The 21,585-nt window shown below is 41.8% G+C and overlaps 4 protein-coding genes across 8 annotated transcripts in view; 1 reads left to right on the forward strand and 3 right to left on the reverse strand.

Moving 5' to 3' along the window:
• The first annotated feature begins 355 nt into the window (after positions 1-355).
• LOC9642427 lies at positions 356-2,635 on the forward strand. 3 transcript variants are annotated; one of them, XR_002992786.1, is made up of 13 exons: positions 356-591; positions 721-769; positions 822-983; positions 1,049-1,210; positions 1,266-1,356; positions 1,413-1,482; positions 1,527-1,622; positions 1,670-1,769; positions 1,841-1,915; positions 1,967-2,025; positions 2,106-2,250; positions 2,310-2,368; positions 2,423-2,635. XR_002992786.1 is itself a non-coding variant. In XM_024678539.1 (11 exons), exons 1-11 carry the CDS (start codon positions 376-378, stop codon positions 2,226-2,228), a joined length of 1,203 nt encoding a protein of 400 aa, XP_024534307.1. In that variant the 5' UTR covers positions 356-375; the 3' UTR covers positions 2,229-2,251. The 3 variants fall into 3 exon arrangements, 1 of the variants encoding a protein (XP_024534307.1); XR_002992787.1 differs by having other exon boundaries at positions 2,310-2,350; XM_024678539.1 differs by lacking the exons at positions 2,310-2,368; positions 2,423-2,635 and having other exon boundaries at positions 2,106-2,251.
• Positions 2,636-3,914: 1,279 nt separating this feature from the next.
• On the reverse strand, positions 3,915-7,266 carry LOC9641920 (cationic amino acid transporter 6, chloroplastic). The gene is made up of 5 exons (XM_002973603.2): positions 6,822-7,266; positions 6,178-6,391; positions 5,324-5,675; positions 5,032-5,260; positions 3,915-4,961 (listed from the first exon to the last, which is right to left on the reverse strand). The coding sequence occupies exons 1-5, from the start codon at positions 7,219-7,221 to the stop codon at positions 4,324-4,326; spliced, it is 1,833 nt and encodes a 610-aa protein (XP_002973649.2). The 5' UTR covers positions 7,222-7,266; the 3' UTR covers positions 3,915-4,323.
• A 2,120-nt stretch (positions 7,267-9,386) lies between these two features.
• Positions 9,387-11,552, reverse strand: LOC112347557. Of its 2 annotated transcripts, none has more exons than XM_024678636.1 (2): positions 10,966-11,552; positions 9,387-9,638 (listed from the first exon to the last, which is right to left on the reverse strand). In XM_024678636.1, exons 1-2 carry the CDS (start codon positions 11,450-11,452, stop codon positions 9,466-9,468), a joined length of 660 nt encoding a protein of 219 aa, XP_024534404.1. In that variant the 5' UTR covers positions 11,453-11,552; the 3' UTR covers positions 9,387-9,465. The 2 variants fall into 2 exon arrangements, with proteins under 2 accessions (XP_024534404.1, XP_024534405.1); XM_024678637.1 differs by having other exon boundaries at positions 9,387-9,633; positions 10,961-11,552.
• Positions 11,553-18,525: 6,973 nt separating this feature from the next.
• LOC9642429 overlaps positions 18,526-21,585 on the reverse strand; it is a 61,727-nt gene continuing 58,667 nt past the window's right edge. The window contains exons 1-10 of one of the 2 annotated variants that reach the window (XM_024678458.1): positions 20,250-21,516; positions 20,125-20,185; positions 19,934-20,058; positions 19,772-19,883; positions 19,650-19,713; positions 19,533-19,588; positions 19,373-19,480; positions 19,167-19,316; positions 18,897-19,067; positions 18,526-18,837 (exon numbers count right to left, since the gene is read on the reverse strand). In XM_024678458.1, the coding sequence (XP_024534226.1) occupies positions 18,604-18,837; positions 18,897-19,067; positions 19,167-19,316; positions 19,373-19,480; positions 19,533-19,588; positions 19,650-19,713; positions 19,772-19,883; positions 19,934-20,058; positions 20,125-20,185; positions 20,250-20,536 (1,368 nt within the window). In that variant the 5' untranslated portion in view covers positions 20,537-21,516 and the 3' untranslated portion in view covers positions 18,526-18,603. Of the gene's footprint in view, positions 18,838-18,896; positions 19,068-19,166; positions 19,317-19,372; positions 19,481-19,532; positions 19,589-19,649; positions 19,714-19,771; positions 19,884-19,933; positions 20,059-20,124; positions 20,186-20,249; positions 21,517-21,585 lie in introns of those variants that run through there. The other variant, XM_024678459.1, reaches the window with a different exon arrangement.

Genomic DNA, 21,585 nt, shown 5'->3' on the forward strand with positions numbered 1-21,585 from the left:
GTTGATGCAAAAGTAAATACTTCCATTATGTTTTATGATAAAATGAGTTTAATACACCTGTAAGGACTCTACAACTTTCAAATAACACCCTTTTCTAACATTTTCTTAATGTTTACACATAAAATCTTGATTTCTTTTAATGGCCAATAACGAATATAAACCTTAATTGAATAAATATCCATAATTAGAATTAAGTTGAATTAAAAATACTTCACTAAAAAACATAACATAATTTAGATAGAGTGAAAAATGTTAATAACATATATTATATATTAATTTATTTCCCCGTTAAGCATATTCTAAGCACCAATCGGACCGTCCAAGCTTTTAGACCTAGAAATGGACGGTCGGTGATTGGACACCGGATATTCTTTTATGGCGCTCAGTTGTGTGTTCCTGGCGCACGGCAGGGTTTGCCCGATTCGCGGTGAGAACCTATCCAATCAATCTCCGTTCTCTTCGACGACAGCATTGGACTGCGAGCAATCGCTACACCGGATTCTCAGCAAGCTGGAATGCTACAAACAGTCGCCATTGGCGGCGCTCCAGTCCGGGCGCTGGGTGAAATTGATTTGCGGAGCAAGCTTTGAGGTGCGTCTCACTGCTGGTTTGCCTCATTTGCAAGATTTCTCGTTTCATTTCTTCCTTGTGTGATCACACAATGTATGGTTCATTTTGATCTAGTGGCAACTCCCTTTTTAATTTCTCGCATCTTTCCAGGACATTGCAGAAGTAAGAAATCTATCACTCATTTATGCTCTTGCTGGTGGTAAGTTTGTCTTTGAAGAAAATAAGCAAACTCTTTGCTTATTTCCTTGCAGTGGACTGCATCGATTGCGCTGCTGATGGAGCAGTAGTGACGGCAGTCAGTGATGGTGTTCGTGCGGCCAAGGAAATCGCTCTGGACTTTGGATATAGTTTGCGTGATCCGTGGCTCATGGTCAGCATAAACGATGACGAGGATCCTCATTTTCGCAAAGCTGGTATGCTCTCGGGAGTTCTAAGTTTTTGTGAAGAAATCTTTTGATTTTCAGCTGGTTTTGGACAGAATTCAATCCAAGGCTTTGTCCTTCTGACTGTCCGCGTCCCTGCGAGCGTGTATGTCCTGCTTCAGCTATTTCTGTCAGCTATCCAGAATCAAGTGGAGTTATTCCGGAACGCTGCTATGGCTGTGGTCGTTGCATTCCAGTCTGTCCCATACGAAACATTCGTAAGTTCTTTCTATTCCATTTTTGTAGGAATGCTAACAAGAACATTGGATCCAGAAGCTGTAACTTACGTACGAAACCTTGAGAAGGTCTCAGAGTTACTGTGCTTAGACGAAGTTGATGCTGTGGAGATTCACACCGGACAAGGGTAGCGTTTTCTATTCCAATTAGTGTCATCTAAAGTCACTAGTGCTAAACTTCTAGACGTTTGGAGGCTTTTCATCAGCTGGTGACAAACCTCGGCAGTTCTTTCGATCATCTAAAGCTTGTGGCGGTAAGCACTTGCTTTCTTTCATGCATTTCTTCACTCGTTTGCAGGTAAGCGTTCCTGACTTGGGCGATTCAATGATCTCTTCCATGACGTCAATGTACGAGAGCATGAAACCATATGTCAAATGTGCAAACCTCTGGCAGGTATTGTTTTCGTTTTGATTTCAACGATGCTATATATGATTCTTTAGCTGGATGGACGTCCAATGAGTGGTGATATCGGCAAGGGTGCTACTCGAGCTGCGGTAATCCTGGGTGGAAGAGTTTTAGCGGCTTTGGATCGTCCCCCAGGTATTTGCCGATCTTTTCACTTAGACCACCAACACTGTTATCATCTTTCCTTTTTGTCTTATTTGCTACAGGTTTCTTACAGCTTGCTGGTGGGACAAATTCACACACCAGAGAGGCTTTAGAGCTCGATGGACTTGTAAACAATGGTTTGTCTTTCACTACTTGGTCGGTTGGTTTTACTATTATACTCTACACAGGCAATGAGTCTATGATTGCTGGCATTGCGGGCATTGCTTTCGGTGGCTATGCTCGAAAGGTATCACTCTTTTATAAGCATTATTCTTCTCTTCCGTGCGGCAAAGACTTAACGTTTTTCCTGTAAAAAAAATCGACCAGATTGTTTGTGGTTTGCTCAAGGAGCTAGAAGCAACAAAGTCTACACGATTGGAGGACCATCCAGAGCTGTTGTTTAAGTCGATCTCTATCACAGGAGAGCTTGTATGGCCCATGAAGCTTTAATCTGGGTGCGCTCGCGCGACTGGTACGCAAAAAAAAGAGAAGAACACATTGTCATGGCGATTAGCTAATGAGTAGTTGCAGGAAAAAACGCATCTCAGGACTGAAGTTTCCAACAAGTTCATGTAAGAACCCTGTTTAAGGTGCCTCTTGATTGTGTCTCTTCATCATTTCCTATACTAATCCTAAAATTATAGAGAAATCGCGAATGGTGGCGGCCGATTCTCTCGAATTGAATGAGCTTTATTCGCTTCATCAAGGTTGGATGAGTGAGAGCGAAGATCTGTCTTCCATTAAACAGATGCCAAGCTAATTATTGAGGAGAAATTCCACACTCCCATTTTTTCCCGGAAGCATGATGAAAAACTTTCCAAGCTAAGAGCAAGACCGGACTCTATGAATGGCTAGCTATCAGCTTTTTATTTTCTTTTCTATGTTTTTTCCTTCGTACTTGGGCTGGAAAATCAGTGCAAACATGATGGTGGTGGATCCTTTCAGGTGGTGAAAGTGGTAAAAGTGGTGTGGAGTGGAATAATGCTGATGAGTTTGGACATGACTCATGAGGGGAGAGCGTTATCTTCTTGTCATGTTATTTAAATGGTACACACTGAGTAGAAGCATAGAGATATTCCCTCCACCAAGCAAGAAAACAAGCTATTTTAGCTTGGTCCCAATGAGAGAATCATCAAAATCTTCAAGGCTCTCTCTCTCTCTTTTCCTTTGAATTTATCTCCTTCAACAGAAAGAAACAAGAAACAAAGGGTGGGCTATGCTCTGAGGGGAGCTTCTTTTTTGTTTGGGCTTTTGGTACTTTGTCATCTGGAGTTTGTTGTTTCTTGACTGGAGAAAGAATGAATGGATTCTTTTCAACTCTATTCTCTTTTTCTCTATCTACTAACTCCTCTGGATGGAGAATATGATCGCCTGATTGAGGCAGTTTCTCAATCACTTATATTCGATCCAGCAAAGAAACAGCAGAGGAAAAAGTGGCACACTTTACATTTTGCCCTTCCACCACCAAGAGCTATTGCACTTTGTACAGCACCTCTGATTGATAGCTTCAACTTGAATCTGAACGAGATCTTGCTGATTTCAGGATCATTCCAGACTTACACTAGCACTGAAAATTGTGAAATTTGAACATAAAAACAGAGCACTCTGTTTTTTTGGTTTTTGCAATCTGGCACAATATCTGGAAAATTGTCACTTTTTGTTCCATCAGCGCTCGCAAAAATTTCTGGCATTCCAGCAGAGGTCCTCTGCTGTGTCGCATGTTATGTGGTCAATTTCCATTCCAGAACCTCTGGATCTTCATAATACTTTCGCCTGTCTTTGTACAATTATATGCTTCTGCCGATCGATTTCGATTGATTTGCACTTCCCTCCTCTTGTTTCCTTTGGATGCGCCCCATTTATGCCATGCCCACCAGACCACACCCCAGCACATAGAAATCATGGATTCTTTCACTGTTTGTCTTTTCTCTCTTTTCTTTTTGGGCTTCTCGGTTCTTGGTGTTGCTGGTTGTTGCTGTTTGATTGATGGACTGATTGATTGATTGGGCCATGCTTCCTTGATGTTGTTTTCTTTCTCTCTCCAAGGCTGCGTAGACAAGACGAATTAATAGTGCTCATCGAGGTGACTTGTTCCCTCGAAATTCTAATCCTTTCTAAAGCACGGCACGGCACGGAGAGAGATGGAACAAACTAAGTTAACAGCGAATGACGTTTTTATAGTACAGCCAGGAGCTCGATTTCCCTGGAGGATTTTTCTTTCAGCGGAGATTTCTCCCTTCCTTTTGTCGTAAGAATTTGCCTAAGTAATCCTATACCACCACCACTGTAAATATGCTACAAAGCTTTCCTTCGTCGACCACCACGAACGATCTTCTCGCAGTCGTGATCTTCCTCCTCTGGCCAGATGTGGAAGTGATACCGTATCCATCAATCAATCAACCGAGTGTGTGAGTCACTGTCCTGTCTGTTTGGTTGTCTCCTCCTGCCTGTGAATCTTCAAGGCCCTGGCCCAGCTTCCCTCGCCAATCCCGAGTACGGTGTAAAGTTTCTAGTACCTCCCAAGTCATAGTCATCGCAGTTACTTCTAGCTCTGATCCCCCGGACAGACTTGAAGAACAACCTGTTGCTGCTCGCCATGCACCAACTGGAGCTTCGACTTTACAGCTTGCTGCTGATGGTGATGATCCTGGAGCTCTAAATCCCCTGCTTTGCCTGCCAGTAGTAGCCTGCTGCGGTTGGATTCTGCGTCGAAGCTCGCATGAACGCTGTAAACCACGTAGAAAATCACCACCACTATCGACCAGAGCCCAAACCTCCTGTAAGACTGCCAGTCCACCGAGCCAAGCAAGAACACGTTGAGGAAGATGGAGACGGCGGCTAACCACGGCATGAGCGGAGCACCCCAGTCAGCCGGCTTGTGAGCTTGCGGGACTTTCCACCAAAAGATCATAGTGAGAAGCACGCACAAGACGCCGAAGAAGACGAGCCCCCACCAGAGGTCGTTGCGGTTCAAGTTCCAAAAGGTGACGAAGCCGATGGCGGAGCCGGAGAAGAGGGCGAGGAAGACGAGCGTCGGCCAGGGGCTGGAGATCTTCCTCACGACGTGCCTCCGGAAGATGAGAGCGTTGGCGACCATGTAGAAGACGAAGAGCGTCCCGATAGAAATCATGTTGAGTAGGATCTCTAGATCGGTGAACAGAGATATCGCAGAAGTTACAACGCCTGGACATCGAAACAAAAGTATTAAATTCGCAAGCCTGGAGAACTATAAAGAAAGACGCGTAGTGCTCACCTAAGAAAACTGTCGCATTGATTGGAGTCCCTGTAGAAGGATTTACCTTCGCAAACCAGTAAGGGATAACGTTGGACCTTCCTATCACGCACAAGTATCGCGCCTGTCCAAGCATAGCAACAAGCAGGGACGTAAAAATCCCCAAGCTTGCACCAACCGAGACTATCTTCGCAGCCCAATCCCAGCCAACTTTCCTGAAAGCCATCGGATAGGAGGCATCCGCGTCAATCTGTGAATCACCACAAGAGGATACAATATCAGAACACACCCAAAACCATATAGAAAAGCTTACCATATCGTAAGGGACGAGCATACTCATGGAGGCAGCCATGAGGCAGTATAAGACTGAAACGATAGCGACCGAGCCGGAGACACCAATTGGTATGTTCTTCTTCACAGGCTCTTCAACCTCTTCCGCCAAAGTTGAAACTGCGTCGTAGCCGATATAACTGAAGTAAACAATCGCGGCACCATTTAGCACTCCCCTGACTCCGTAAGGGAAGAATCCACCTTCGCTGCTCGGGTGTCCGGGTGTTGTGAAGTTCTTCACGTCTCCCTTGACAAATCCGGCCACAATGATGAACAATATGAACAAAACATGGGCTACTGTCATCACCATGTTAAAAATGGAGCTGTCTTTGGTGCTGCAGAACAAAGGATATAAAAACATTATAGTCAAATCTTCCCGGATACAAAAACAAGCACAAGCAAGCTCAAGAAAGTCGCGCGACTGCTCGCATTCCAAAGCCTCGCATAACAAAATAAAGACGAAGTTCGCAACAATTTCCAGCCAAAACAATTGACCACGAAACCATTTCGAGGATCAAGACTGGTGACCCTATCCACTTGAGAGCGACGATAAATTCATGGGACTCTGTGCAGTAGCAACCAAAAACACTAAAGACACCACACAGGCCAGCGGTTTTAATCGATCGGATCCGGCACACGCATCGAATTCTCTCGAGATAAGAACGACCATAAACTTTGGGGGGCCTGTAGAAACTAAGAACCAGGAGCAATCATCGAGGCATCAATAAACAGAAACTATGCAAAAGGATCCCACCAGGGAAAAAGAAACTCCAAAAAAAAATGAACACCAAAAGCAGCAAACCAGGCAAGAGAAGAATTTTGATGGATTTCTCATACCTGTAGCACAAGAATATTGTGATTATGATGAGCAGAGCCACGGCCGGGAAATCCAGCATGTTGTATTTGGAATGGATTGCTGTCACCTCAATTCTCCAAGCGGCCACTCCAAAGATGGCTGAAAAGTACGCAGTGAAGCTCCTGGCCACGGCAGCGTTGGACAAAACGTACTCCATGAGGAGGTTGGCACCAGTGAAAAACGCAGCGAATTCCCCTAAGAAAATCGAAGAAAAAAAATCCAACCTCAGCTCGAAACAAAGAAAAGAAACAAAGGCCACAATTCAATCCACAAACCATCGAAGATCACAAGGAAAAGAATTCCAAAATCAGCTCGAGCAAGAACGAAACAAAGACCATCGACAATCCCTTTCTCCTTTGAGCAAGAAACAAAACAAAGAAAGTAAACAAAGATCACAATTCAATCCCTGGCTCAAAAGGATCACTCACAACTTAACCATCAAAAACCACAAGAAAAAATCAGCAGCTCGAGCAGAACACAAGGAAAAGAAGCAGAGTTCCAATTCAATCCACACTCCCTGGCTCAAAGGATCACTCACAACACAACTTGGAGCAACGCAAGCACACAAAAAGAAAGCAAAACAAGAAAAAATAAAGGAAAGGAGAGGAGTTCTTGGAGTTCTTACCAAATGTGATGCGCAAGTAGCTAAACGCGCCTCCAGCGACGGGCATTTCCACCGCGAATTCGGTGTAGCAGAAGGCCGAGAGGAGCGCCGAGATGCCAGCCACAATGTATGCCAGCACTATCGATGGGCCGGCGAAGCTCTTGGCGGCGGTGCCGGTCGTGACGAAGATCCCCGCCCCCAGCATCCCTCCCATTCCCATCGCGATTAGATCATACCACTTGAGCTTGCGCCGCATTTCGGCGCCGGATCGCGATCGCACCTCGTTCATCTCCTCGCTCGGCGTCCACGACGCGGCCATTCGCTGCTTGAGCCGCGAATGCGTCTTGGAGATCGCGGAGAGATAGGCCGTGACGCTGGCGAAGGAGGAGGAGGGATCCTCCATGTCGACGCATCGATTCATCCAATCCAGAAAGGAAGAGAATTTGGGAAAATTTCCTAGTATCGCTCCAAGAACAAGGACTAACTAGCTAGGTTGGCTTTTATAAAGGAGGTTCCACAAAAGGAATTTGCTCCAACGGTGGAGATGCGCAAACCGAGACTACCCCATGACGTGGACGGCTGCGATTTGGGGGATCGTAGTAAAAGGGTCAAAACCAAAACGGACGGAGACAATCAATCCTGGCCGTCCACGTGAAATTTGGCGCAGATAAACTAAACCTTTACCGCCCTTCACGCGTGAGGGGCGCTAGTACGGACGTTTATCTGGAAACGTACTCCGGTTGGTTGACCTTTCCCCTTTACCTGTGATGGTGGCCTGCCGGCCGCCTTCCCGTGCCAGTATTTACTCTCAGCACGCTATGGCCGCCAAACGATCCATCTCCCGGCACGGTTAAAACACGAAGTAACCTGGCCACGGGGCTCGAGGTCTTTCACTTTTCACCTCATCCGTCCGGTAAATTCTCCAGTGCCAGGCCGCCAGCCGCCGTAACAGCGACGCGTGGTAACTAATCTCCCGCCAAAGTAAAGGGCTTACTAAATTTCGAGGGAATATTAGGGTTACGTGGCGCCGTGGTTATTGATTGTATGGAATATTAAGTGTAACTTTCGAAAGGAGCCACTCCCATTCATGCATTGTCCTTGTATCATAGAGATTCAATGAAAACACCACGGCTATAGCTTGGAAGTACGCTTTCATCTTGCCCTAATATACGTGCGAGGAGGACGACTCAGGAAAGCAACCTTTCACGCAGCGCTAAATCTTTCCAATAAACTATACACACCAAAGATCAAGCAAACACAAAGGTGGCGATGATCTTGTGACAAAATCTCCAAATCTGTCTTGAAATCTTCATAGTTTTCTCTTTTCTCTTTGGTCCTGTCATGCCAAATGTAATTTTTAGCGCTTTCCGTTGCACGGCGGACGCAAGCAATCGTGATCCAGTCAACTTGGCCCGGCTTTGTTGTGAGAACATTAAACTTTAAAAGTCCCCACGGGTGAGATTTGGATCAGTTGGATCATTTCAAACTTGCTTGTTGCTGGTTGGTTGGCGCGCGAGCCAAAAGTTCGATTCGATGGTGCTTCCGTGCTTCATCGCCTCTGAGTCTTGTTTACATACAAGTGTTCCACCCAGCCACGCAAAATCCTGGGATTGATTAACGTAATCCCAAATGCCACCTTCTCCTATAGATGAAGATTCTCCATGATTAAGTAAGATTAGTCAAGAACACTGTAAGATCCTGCAATTCTTCGTATCTGTGAAAAAGATTGAAAAAACAAGCCATGCATTTTGCATTTGGGAAGCCCTTGAAACATCAAACTCAAAGATTGGAATGCTTGGAAGTGTGAAAGTCCAGCACACATAAAATGCAGATTCCATACTTGTTCACGCTTGGAGCATTCATAATGTTTTTCTAAACACCACTTGTGCTGGGTTGATGATTTTTTGACTACATGTTGTTGGGGTCTTGCCAACCAGAGGCACGAAACCATTTACATATTGATGCAATGCAAACTCACTCGCTCACTCTTGGGTCCCTCTACTCATGAAACCATTTAGATATTGATGCAATGCAAACTCACTTGCTCACACTCTTGGGTCCTTTTAGTTTTTTTGGTGAACGTTTGCAATCCACGACAAGAACCGTTTTGCAATGAAGATTTGGTTGAGATCAGTCACTGCTTAATCTGCCTTTGATTACTCTAATAAACTAGGTGGCAGAATTTCAATAGGCAATTTACAAAATGTAGTCTCGGATCTGCTGCGTCAACTTTTCCATGCACACAGATCCGCTGTCCGAATTTTTTTTTTCATAAGGGGGCAAAGTTGACGTGTGTCTGACAAATTGCGCATCACTAGAAAAGTCACCTGTTCCTGCATTCATCTAAACAAATCGCTGCTGCACATTGACATTTTGGGAAAGCGGGGAGGCGTTTCTGATTCTCTCTTCTTTCACAAAAATAAAAACGATAAAACAACCATGGGGGAAGTTGAACTCGGACACAAAACAGACAGCGGTGGTGATGGGTTGCGCTTGTTCCAATTATTTAAAAGAACAGCAGATTTCTTTCATGGTGGCCAACATTTACAAATGAGAGACAAAGACGCCAACTTTCAACAAAGGAAATACGACTTCATAATCTCCTTTCCATTTTAAAAACCCGAGAAGAAAGATTTTATAGAGAAAGTTTTTGGCAACATGTAAGTTATGAGGAGCAGAACAAAGCAGCCAGGCAGGCCATGCCTCCTCGCAAGGAGTCGTAATCCAAAACACGTCCAAGCAGCAGTATAGCAGCAGCAAACACACCTCCCATTCTTTTCGCGACGAGATTTTTATAGACGCCCTGCAACAATCGCCAGGATTTTAAAGGCTGCCATGGATCGATCGATCGAGATCAGCGAGTAAAGTATACCGCCAGTGGATCATCCAATCGCGAAAGCCGCGTACACAGCTTCCCTCAAACAAGAGTAGTTTTTGCTTGTGTCCAGCTTGCCTTCGTTTTGCTTTCGTTTTCAAGCAGAGACACGCATGGCCCATCCCCGTGATCCTAGTTAAGAGAGAGGGAAAAACAATCAAGGATTTTGGCAATGGCACTTTGAAATGAAAGAAAAAAGTCGAACCTTTGTTTCTTCTTGCTGCTCGTGGTCCATCACCCACTCTTTACAGCAGCTTCTTATCATTTTCTCGCCAAACGCCGTTCCTTTAGGTAGCTTTCTCCTTTCTCTGCTTCCTTTCTTTTTCATTGAGCTCCCGGACCACTCCTCCCTGGCCAGGAAAATTGCAAATTTTGGTGGAACTTTCGGGAGCTCGAAGAATCATACCTGATCTCTGGAGGAACGGTGTTGAATCCTGGTCACATATAGTCGGTGCAAAGGCAGAGAAAGGAACTCGCTACTTAGCATTCAAGCAAGTTGTGCGTGACTGCTCTCTCGTAGAGATGGGACCAGCATTATATGGTCCCGTCGTGGGGAGTTTCTAGCCAAAAGCCACGAGTCAACTGTATATGCAGCGTAGGACCAAAACTCGCGGTAATGGAAATCTGAATAATTCACCTCAGTTATTTCGTTTTCGAAAATTTGGAAAAGACCTTACCTCATAGTGGATGAGGTCAGTTTTCTCTCTTTTCTTCCCTTTGACAATTTGAGACGTGATGTCACTTGAACTTATGTGAGCCTGAGAAGAATAAAAGAAAGTACTTATGTTTCCTCGAGGCCTCAAGGACTCACTTCTGCAACATCGGCCAAAAAGAATTGAGTTAGAATGCATGGAAAAGAAAGTACTGAGATCTTTAGTCTAACTTACATCACTTCGATGAACTTGCGAAAATCTTGATAGCGACAATCTGTAAGTTCGCATCGTGTCATGTTTAGCACAAGGAATATGAGAAAGAAAGAAAAAATCGTGTCTTTGACTTAAACCAGCAGTAAAACCTATGCAAGTTCCAGTTAGTTTCTCCCAGGATTGTCAAGAAAAGCGAAAAACAATTACATTCATTAGTGAACTCGATCGCTGCTCCTTTGAGAAGGCTCCTTGATCTTCTCTCTCTGATGAAGAAGAAACGAGAAAAAGAAAAACGAGAGAATGCACGATTTCGTGGATGTGAGCTAGCAAATCCACTTCTCACCCCTGACTTGTTTCAGTGCCGCCACCCTCGAGTTCTCTCTAGCGATGGCTTCTTCCTTTCTAGAAATTCTATCCTTCCATGCCGCCAGAGCCTTCTCTCTCGCCTTCTCAGCCTCTACTCTCACACTCTCACCATCGATCACTACATTCTCTAACGAGTTCTTGCCACTAGAAAAGCACCCCCTTGTACTGTGAATGTAGCGTTTGCCACTAGCCCTGTGCTCTAGAGATCCATCCCTGACTCTCTCTATCATCGTTATCCCAGCCGGAGCTTTCCCAAAGAGATGGAATCCATCGTCTTCTTCCTGGGATGGAGCAGCCACTGGACGATCTGGCTCCTCCTCCGCGCGGATAATCTCCACTGTCTTGTCCAGGAATTCGTGGAGCTGATCTTGGAGCCGAACCTGGTAGAACTTGAGGTGATGATCGTCGGCGGCGCCTTCTTCTACCTGGTGATCGATTGGCCTAGCAGCGGATGGAGTGAGAGAGCTATAATCCACGACGCAGCTGCGCAGCCGCTTCTCTTCCTCCTCCCCTTCGCTCGATTCTTGCATCGATCGCTTTCTCATCTCCAAAACCCTAGGAAGAATGCGCTCACCTCTCTGGATCCAGCAATGCGCGGCCGATCTACACGAGCTAGCTCCGCTCCTCCAGCGCTCCAAGATCGCATCGAGATCACCCTTTCTCGCTAGGGTAAACCATGGAGGATGGAAATATTTCGAGGGCTTTTGGTGTTTGAAAGAGTCAAGATATTGTCGATCCTTCCTGCTGGAGGAGTGCGCGGCTTCTTCTGCCAGGGCAGGCACTGGATTCGCGACCGTGGCAGCGTCATGGCGCCGGCGACGAGACAATCCCAGGTTTTCTAGCTTCTCGAGTTCCAGGGGAAGATCTGGAAGACGTTACATTCTCTAGCAATTCGGAGCCGCAAGGAACGAATGATAGCCTCCAGCTCTATGGACAGATCGAGAAGTATGCTGGTGAAAGAATTTCGTCGTTTTCATGCTTGTTCTTCTTTCTTTCCAGGGTTTTTGTGGACTCTGCGATGTAAGCACAAGGAACTCTTGGACGCTGGCAAGAAATCCAAGTAAGCTCTATCTGTGTTTTTGTCTTTCACAGAGAGAGCACTGGTGATTTTGTTTTCCTTCTCCAGGGAGACCGAGCAAAGGAGATCAGTTGTCCATTTTGGAGCTGCTCCACAGATCACGTATCGCTTGTTTCTGGAACGCCTTGTAGAGCCCTTAAGGACTAGCAAAAGTCTAGCAGTTTCGGTGGGCAGAGAGGTGAGAGTTTCATATTGTATAGAATGATTTAACTCTGTCTTTCCATGCATGATCATAACAATGCTATAATGAAAGTTGTTTGTTATGATAGCACGTCAAAGGACTGACCATTTCACTTTTAAGCCCACTTTAACCAAGACACATCATATCATTTGTTTAAATCATTATTTTGAATTAAGAATGTTGTTTTTCAATGTAGCAAAGAGTTTATCCTTAGCTAGCTAGAGGATCACTTTGGGATCTTATATAAATACTTTAACATAGTCAAAAATAAATATTATATTTACTTGACCCTTGGAGTTATTGATTATGACCCAAGGGTATTCCCACACTTTAGAAGTTAGCCTTTTCAGCCAAGGGTTTATAACAATTAAAATTAAGTGTCCCCATTCTATTTATTATGTCTTTAGTTTATACCAAAGTATTCAAGTTAAATGTGCTAAACTTTTATATCCAACACACTTTTGAATTATAACTTTGAGGCATCCTCCACTTGATGGTATGTACAATGAATGTTTTCATATTCTAAACTATCACTATGCCTTAATGCCCTTCAAACACTAGATATGTATTTACAGGTGGTATCATATAAAATACCAATTTTATACCCATGTCAATTAATTTCTCTTTCATATATGTCTTATGGATTATGATTTAGAAATTTTGTTCCTCCTAGCTTTCAAGTTATTTCATTGGACAAATTAAGTGATCAACCTATGATCATGCATGAACACCTTTATATTTAGCATCACAAGCTTTCCCTTCTGAAGTCAACTCTTCAATTACAACCTCATTCTTTTGACTTGTCAATCCCACTTAATAAGTCATCCAGCCAGTATAATATAATTACTCATAAGTATATACATCCTCAAATCCCAACTTTTATTCAAAACCATTTATTTAAACATGTAATAACTACTTCCCCTACTTTGATAGCTTCACCTCATAACAAATTTTAAAACCACATTTCTATTATGCTACTTTAATTTGGCATATGCTTATAAACCATTTGTACTTAATTTTAAGCTTACCCAAAATTGTCTTTGGAATATTAAAAGGATTCCACCTTTTAGCTTGTTAAAGCTTCTCCTTTCACAAGCTTATCTAATTTAATATAAACATTTTTATATTTTAGACTTTCATAATACCATATCTACAAATAGTAAAACCCTCAAGTATACATTTGATTCCCCACTCTCAACTTATATAACCACCTTAGGTTATATCCCTTAATTTCTATAGTTCAATTCTATCTTTCTATTACTTGCTCTTAGCTCTATATGTTCCTTTTATTTATTCTCCTCCATGTTAGGAGAGTAATTTTGCACTTTCTACTCATGCTTTAGCAAATATTTTTAAGGATAAATTTACTCAATAATTTAGAAAATGGTTCTCTTAATTAAGATAGACTCAATTTGTAATCCTATACACCAAGATTAATGTTCTTTATATGCCTATTGTTAACTATGCCAAAATCTTTTTTGGCCTTATCCACCTTGGATAGGTAAATTCCCTCATCTTTAATTTTTCCAACCTTGAACTTTAGATAACACCTCTTATTCATTATTTTTTAAGGACTTAATCCTTTGGACATTATCTAATGCCTTCATAATATATTATTTTGATGTTTTATGTGTTTATATGGTTTAATAGTAGACTTCTCAAGCAATGAGAGTTTTCTTTTATAACAATGATTTACTATATTGTAATGCAAGTAACTTACCCTTCAAGAGATATATCAAACTTCATTCTTAACTCAATAAAAAGTCTTAGGAAGTTATTTTCCACTATCCTAATTAATTGTATCAAACTTGTGCTATAACATATTGCCAATGCTTCCACACTTTCATTCATATTTAATTAAAAACATTTTAGTTCCATGCCTTCCAGCTTAGCCAAACTTATTTCTTTTGGAATTCCCTTGGCAAGGATCTTCTAAACTAACCACCTTGGCATACTTAATGAACCCTCCAATGAGAAACTTGGTATCTTTGTACCATCAGCTTTATGCGTCTGTACTATATATTCCACTTGTATTTATATCTTTCACCAAAATCATCCTTTGCCATTTCTTATATTAAAATAACTAATATTAAATTCAAGCTTAAACACAATTCTTCTCAAAAGTTATTTCTATGTGAATATATTTTAACTTCAATATGGCATTATCAGCCACTAATGAGATACTCACTATTTTTAGTGAGTATTTTTAAATTTCATAGCCACTCTAGTTTTTAATTGGGCACAACTCATTTTTTTCTAAAATCTATTTTATTTATATCCTTAGAACCATCTCTTAACTCCACTAAGTCACATATCTTTTGGACTTGTTAGTCTTGCTACTTATAAGCTCGTAGTGTCATGGCTCTTGAATATAACTTATGTCCTAACCATTCCATTAGTGTTACTCAAGTAGAATCTACTAGAATATTTAAGTATATTTTAAGTATATTCACTATAGATTTGCTTAAGCAATACATATAAACCATAACCAATAAATTTAAAATTAACAAATATATATTGATATAAATTATTTATATCTTTTTATTTGTGATTATATAAATTACATTCCTTCTGTATGTGGCTTGGTTTTTCTTTCTGAGTAAACCCTTGGTTTTTACATTCTTAAACACAATTACTACTTGTTGTTTTGATAGAATTTAGCTATATCCAAGTTGTTTAAAGTTTGACTTTGTAATTTACATATTGTAATTGAAAATGTAAGTCTTATAGGGACTTACTTTTTCTTCAATACCTAATACTTTGCTTCTAATACATTTTGCAATGTTGAGGTAATAATTAACTATGTGAACACATCAAGATTGCAAAATAACATTATAATATCATTATATTTAGATTGCAGAGGCATTCTAAAGAAGTCTCATATTTCTTCTAGGGAATGATTCTAAATTGTATTTAGACTTTTGTAAGAAATTAATCTTTTTGGTAACATTGTCAAAACTTGTTCAATTATATCCATAAATGGTTTGTTAAATTGCCTTGTACTTATAGACATATCAAGTTATTTTTGTGTCCCAAAACGTATTCTGGCTACTATAGATAGCTGTGATAAAACCTCAAAGACAACTACACTTTTAAGGATAGAAGCACATAAACCACAGACCATAGAATATTCTTAAAATATTCTTATGGTTCGTGTCAAGTTTTCTCATGAGGCTGTAATGCCTTAAAGGTTGGGAGGTTGGCTTAAAGTTCACTCTCTTGTTCATTTCATTCGTATCAGAGAAACATGTTCTTTTAGGGATGGCAAATGAGTAAAATGTTGATCTTGATGAGGAGTATGGCATTAGTGATATGGCCATAACAATGAGGAAGAAGCTCTTGATGATGTTGTTGTGCAGCAAGGATGTTAGATTTCTGAGGTTTAAAATGACATTAAGGAGGTTAAGGATTTCTTACTTTGCATGGACCCTCAAGAGTTGAATCAATCTTATATCTGTGATTACCATTAGCATGTCAATCATACCAAAGATTATGGTATTGTGGAATGGAAGTCATCACCAAATGTTTGTGATAGTCAAGAGGTTGATTCTTGGTTGGAATTGTGGGAAAGTTGTTGGTCTTACAATCCTTGTGAGGATAAAGTGAAAATTGATTTTTTTGTGACAAAGTTTACAAATCATGTTTCTTCATGGTGGAAGAATTACATTAAAGTTAATTAGAAGCCAGCTTCTTGGAATGATTTGACGAAATTTTTTGTGTTTCATTTGTCAAGAAGTTTGAAGAGGTTAATCTCTTGAACCAGCTGTTAAAGATTCAATAGACTTTATCTTTGGATATGTATGCTTACAAATTTTATAATCTTTGCCTTGGTCTCATAAGCACTTATAATAAGCTACTAAAGGTGCAATGTTTCTTCAAAGGTTTAAACTCAGTAGATGTATAGTAGAAGGTCAAGAAGGATTTTCCAGCAATATTGACTAATGCTATCACTAAGGCTTAAATCTTTTTCACCTAAACTGTCAGTCAACTCTGGTCAACGAGATGGTTTACAAGGTAATCAACATAATGACCAACTCACCAATGCTTCATATTCAAGGAAGAAACAACCATTATCTATCGTGGCTCAAAGAGTGGCACTGAGGCTAAGAAGCTTTGTTCAAACCAATGGGAGAAAGATAAGGCAAAGGGCAATTATTTTCATTGCCTTAGGGTTGGACATCAAGGCAAAGATTGTCTTGAAAGGGTCAATGAATTCTAAAGGTGAATGTGGTGGGATCCATTGTGGATATAGTTCAAGTATTTCTTGTGGTGGATCTTTCACATGGAGCCTCTTATGGTCAAAACAAATGCAAGTGATATTGCTATTGAAACCGTATTGCCTTAAGTTAGGCATCCTCTTGCGTACATGAGCCATAAGTTTGATGTTACACAGCATAATTAACCTATTCAAGATAAGGAATTATATGTTGTGATCACCACTGTGAAGGAATGGTGACATTATTTATATGGATCAAACTTCTATGTGGATTTAGACCATCAATCTCTCTAGTATTTTAGTCGACAAACAAATCTTCGAGTTTGCTTTGCTTGTTGGCAAAAGTTTTTATAGAAAATGTTTATTAATATCCAATACAAACATGGAGGTAACAATAAGATGGTTGATGCATTATCCAAGATGGTAAATTATATTTCATTTATAAAGCTATTCGGCAATCTTTTGGATGAGTTTAAGGAGTTTGTTGACTTTGACTCCTTTATCATTAATATTCGCATGAAGGTTTTGTTGAGGGATGCTTTTACAGATTTGAAGGGTGAAAAGTTTATGTCATTCGAGATACAAAATGGAATCTTAGTGAAGAAGGGACATGTGGTGGTTTTGTGTTGACAAATTTATCAAATAAATTTTAGTTAAATGTCATGATGTGCCAAATACTGGGCATTTAGGGGTATTAAGAACATATATGTTAGTGAAAAAGCATGTTCATCAAAAACTCACTAACCTTTATCATCCTTTATGTGTACTTGAAAATAAATGGGATAACATCACTAATTTGCCCAAGATTTTTCAAGGAATTGATGCTATTTGGGTTGTTGTGAATCGTTTAACGAAGATGGCTCACTTCTTTCTCATGAAGACGACAATAAAAACTTTTAAACTTGCTTAGTTGTTTGTAGACTAGTTTGCCCGGTGATATTGTGAGTGATCAAGATCCCAAATTCACATCCAAGTTTTGGCAAATAATCATTGAGAAGCAAGCTGAGTATAAGTAATGGTGAGCATCCACAATCAAATAGGTAAACAAAGTGCATGAATCAGCTGTTGGAAGATATATTAAAGTCTTTTGTGTGTGATTTGACTTAACAGGGAGTATGGGAGAAGTACTTGCCTTTGCTTTAATTTGCTCACAATAGTGTTTATCAATTGGCTATTGGCATATTTCTATTTATGGCGATATATGGTTATGAGCTTAGGTCTCCCATAAGTTTAGGTTTGACTTTGGTTTGGGTATCTTATGCTTGTGATTTCCTAGAGGATATGCAAGACAAGTTTGAGTTGGCAAAGTTAAACATGAGGCAAACTCAAGATTAAGACAAAAGATTAGTTGATGAGTATTATTATTATCAAAAGTACAAAGTTGGTGATAAAGTTTTCTTTAAGCTGTGAAATGCATAACAGTTTCTAAAAGGAGGTGGTAGTGCTAAGTTGTCTCCACAGTATTGTGGGCTTTGAACAAACATGTGGGAAATATTGCATACACTTTGGACTTGCCAATTAGTTCAAAAATTCATCTAATATTTCATGTGAGCATGCTTAAAGCATGTTTCCACTCTAGTGATGTCGTGGATCAATCCATCATCTATGTCTTAAAGATTGATACTGAGAAAGTTGGGCCAACCAATATTCTTGCTCAAAGATTGGTGAAAACACACTAAAAAACAATTAAAAAATTGTTAGTTCAATGGAATGATTATTCTATATATAAAGAGAGTGTTTCTAAGTTTTGGTTATGATTTAGATGACATTCTTGAGAAAGGGGAAAATTAAGTTTTATAGCCATATTGCTATATTGTTTAAGTCATTCATATTTTCCATGACTGTATTGTCATGTAAAAAAGCCATATTACTTTTTTTATTTTATGGTTATTTGTCGCAATGTTAGTGTTCCTGTTTGCACTTTTTCTCCATGGGTATATTACCTTGGACTCCCTTCATATAAGGCTTGCTTAACTTCTCAATGCTACTATACATGGGTGAGTCACGAGAGAGGGGAGAATGACACAAACTACAGGAACATTCCAAGAATATTCTATGGTCTGTGGGTTCACTCTCTTGTTCGTTTCAAAACTTATCAGCATCTATGAGATGCCTTTTTTTGTCTGCACAATTTTCACAACCATTCAAAATCTAAAGATTAGTATATTTCCTATAGTTGTTTTGTCAACCATGCAGGGTCACACTTACATACAGATATTCGTTACTCAGCACGGCTTTGTATCGACAATAGCATCCATGCTGCGATTTCCTCCACCAAGTTTTCGATATCTTCCAGAAGCTGCTGGCGAAGCCGCTGAGACGCTGGATCAGATCCAAAAGTCTGCCCAACCTCTTTGGCCACCCCTTCGAAAAGAGTGCCCACTGCTAGCGATGCTAGCAAATCGCTCCCTCGCGTCACAGCGTCAGCCATCACGCCAGGAACCTCGGGGAATACCTGTTAAACTATCAGAAACTTTGCAAGAACTGGAGTGTTTTCTTAGAGAGAAGTATCACCTGCTGGAGAGGCCTGGCGTGATCTCCAGATAACGTCCTCACTGACAAGTCGAGGTTCATGCTCACAGCAGAGCTCGAGCTCAAGATCTTGGCCAGCTCTGGAGTTTCGTCGATCACATCGTCCTTGAAACGCACCAGTAGATTACGTCTGATGCCATAGTAGGATCTTATCTGGACAATTGACACAAACATTAGCTCAAGCGTTTCAGCAAAAGCACGAGAAACACACACACACACACACACACACAAAATAAAAAAAGAGTTTTGTACCAATCTAGTTGCATCTTCTACGGTTGGAGTGAAGTCTTCTTTACCGTTTGCCAGCTCCATGTACAAGGAGGGAAGCTGCTCGACAAGAGGAAGGATCTGCTTCACGAGTGGCGGACTGAGAGTTTCGAGTTGCCTCTTTGCCATTTCTGCCTATGAGAAGCAAATGCTTAAAAACACAGCGATTGCATGAAATGTAGAACGGTTACCCCGAAGCGAACAGTGGGAGAGTTGCTGATTTGTGTGAGGAGGGGCCCGAGGTTTTGAGCCATTGGAACTGCAACCGGTGAGAACAAAGGAATTGCTTGCTTGGCCCCCTGAACAGTGCTGGGATGTTAATTATGCTTTTGAAACGAGAAGAATACACACCTTGTTGTTGAAAGACATCAGAACGTTGCCTGCCCGTTCCACTGCATAACGGGCTCCTGTGACATAGACCAGAGTGAACACAGAACCTTCAAGAGGGTCGGGTCGATGGAATACAACCAATAAGAAGATGTACCAGTGCTCCTAGAGAATGCCCGACACCAAAGCTAGGCAGTGATTCCAACTGATAACACAAACAAGCAGCTTGTAAGATGCGTTACACTAAAAAGAACCAAACTTACAGATTGCTCTTTCAAGGCTCTTATGCAGCGATCAAACTTAAACTGCGTCTCGTCAGCGATCTTCAAGTGGTCGAAGCCACTCGCGAATGGCGTTGCTATGATCAAGAATCCTCTGCATGGAAAAGAAAAATGTGGAGAGTTAAATCAATACGAAAATCTCACCTCTCTGCAAGGCGTTCCAGAAACAAGCGATACGTGATCTGTGGAGCAGCTCCAACGAAAACACCACCCACAAAATGGACAACTCCAACAGGATCTCCTTTGCTCGGTCTTAGAATCCATGCTCCCTGGAGAAGGAAAACAAAATCACCAGTGCTCTCTCCGCGAAAGAAAAAAACACAGATAGAGCTTACTTGGATTTCTTGCCAGCGTCCAAGAGTTCCTTGTGCTTTCATCGCAGAGTCCACAAAAACCCTGGAAAGAAAGAAGAACAAGCATGAAAACGAGGCAATTCATCGAAATTCTTTCACCAGCATACTTCTCGATCTGTCCATAGAGCTGGAGGCTATCATTCTTTCCTTGCGGCTCCGAATTGCTAGAGAATGTAACCACGAGACGTCTTCCAGATCTTCCCCTGGAACTCGAGAAGCTAGAAAACCTGGGATTGTCTCGTCGCCGGCGCCATGACGCTGCCACGGTCGCGAATCCAGTGCCCGCCCTGGCAGAAGAAGCCGCACAGTGATCTCCTCCAGCGGGAAGGGTCGACAGTAGCGCCTCGCCCATCCTGACTCTTTCAAACACCAACAACCCTCGAAATATTTCCATCCACCATTCTTTACCCTAGCGAGACGATCGATCGATCGATGCGATCTTGGAGCGCTGGAGGAGCGGAGCTAGCTCGTCTAGATCGGCCGCGCATTGCTGGATCCAGAGAGGTGAACGCATTCTTCCTAGGGTTTTGGAGATGAGAAAGCGATCGATGCAACAATCGAACGAAGTGGAGGAGGAAGAGAAGTGGCGTCGTGGACTATAGCTCGCTCACTCCATCCGCTGCTAGGCCTAGAATCTAGCGCCAGGTAGAAGAAGCCGCCGCCGACGATCACACCCAGGCTCTACCAGGTTCGCCTCCAAGATCAGCTCCACGAATTCCTGGACGAGATTATCCGCGCGGAGGAGGAGCCAGATCGTCCAGTGGCTGCTCCATCCCAGGAAGAAGACGATGGATTCCATGATGGTAGAGAGAGTCCGGGATGGATCTCTAGAGCACAGGGGTAGCAGAGCTGTCATCTCTTTGGGAAAGATAACGATGATAGAGAGAGTCAGGGATGGATCTCTAGAGCACAGGGCTAGCAGCAAGCGCTACATTCACAGTACAAGGGGGTGGTTTTCTAGTGGCAAGAACTCGTTAGAGAATATAGTGATCGTTGCTGAGAATGTGAGAGTAGAGGCTAAGAAGAAGGCTCTGGCGACATGGAAGGATAGAATTTCTAGAAAGGAATCGCTAGAGAGAACTCGAGGGTGGCGGCACTGAAACAAGTCAGGGGTGAGAAGTGGATTTGCTAGCTCAATTCCACGAAATCGTGCGTTCTCTCTCCTTTTTTTTTCGTTTCTTCTTCATCAGAACGGAAGATCAAGGGGCCTTCTCAAAGGAGCAGCGATAATGTCAGCTATTGTTTTTCGCTTTTCTTGAAAACGCTGGGAGAAACTAAGCGTTGCTAGTTTAATTCTTTCGTATTCCTTGTGCTAAACAGGTTCACAATGCAAACTTACAGGTTCTCGATACGAACTTTCAGATTTTTTATACATTAGCTTTGAGAACCCAGACCGAATCAGTCAACCACTCTTTTAGATACAAAGACACGTTATTGCCACCA

The sequence above is a fragment of the Selaginella moellendorffii genome, unplaced genomic scaffold (genome assembly GCF_000143415.4).
Source record: "Selaginella moellendorffii unplaced genomic scaffold, v1.0 SELMOscaffold_22, whole genome shotgun sequence".
In the NCBI taxonomy this organism is placed as follows: domain Eukaryota; kingdom Viridiplantae; phylum Streptophyta; class Lycopodiopsida; order Selaginellales; family Selaginellaceae; genus Selaginella; species Selaginella moellendorffii.

Excerpts from the sequence above, each read along its gene's own strand:
- LOC9642427 (XM_024678539.1), top strand. The coding sequence starts at position 376 with ATGGCGCTCAGTTGTGTGTTCCTGGCGCACGGCAGGGTTTGCCCGATT. Across the intron at positions 592-720 it reads TTTGCGGAGCAAGCTTTGAG|GACATTGCAGAAGTAAGAAA; the intron begins GTGCGTCTCACT and ends GCATCTTTCCAG. Across the intron at positions 1,770-1,840 it reads GGCTTTGGATCGTCCCCCAG|GTTTCTTACAGCTTGCTGGT; the intron begins GTATTTGCCGAT and ends TATTTGCTACAG.
- LOC9641920 (XM_002973603.2), bottom strand. The coding sequence starts at position 7,221 with ATGAATCGATGCGTCGACATGGAGGATCCCTCCTCCTCCTTCGCCAGC. Across the intron at positions 5,261-5,323 it reads TGCTCGTCCCTTACGATATG|ATTGACGCGGATGCCTCCTA; the intron begins GTAAGCTTTTCT and ends GGTGATTCACAG. Across the intron at positions 4,962-5,031 it reads CAATGCGACAGTTTTCTTAG|GCGTTGTAACTTCTGCGATA; the intron begins GTGAGCACTACG and ends TTCGATGTCCAG.
- LOC112347557 (XM_024678636.1), bottom strand. The coding sequence starts at position 11,452 with ATGAGAAAGCGATCGATGCAAGAATCGAGCGAAGGGGAGGAGGAAGAG. Across the intron at positions 9,639-10,965 it reads GAGAGAGAAGGCTCTGGCGG|CATGGCAGCCTTTAAAATCC; the intron begins CATGGAAGGATA and ends GATCGATCGATC.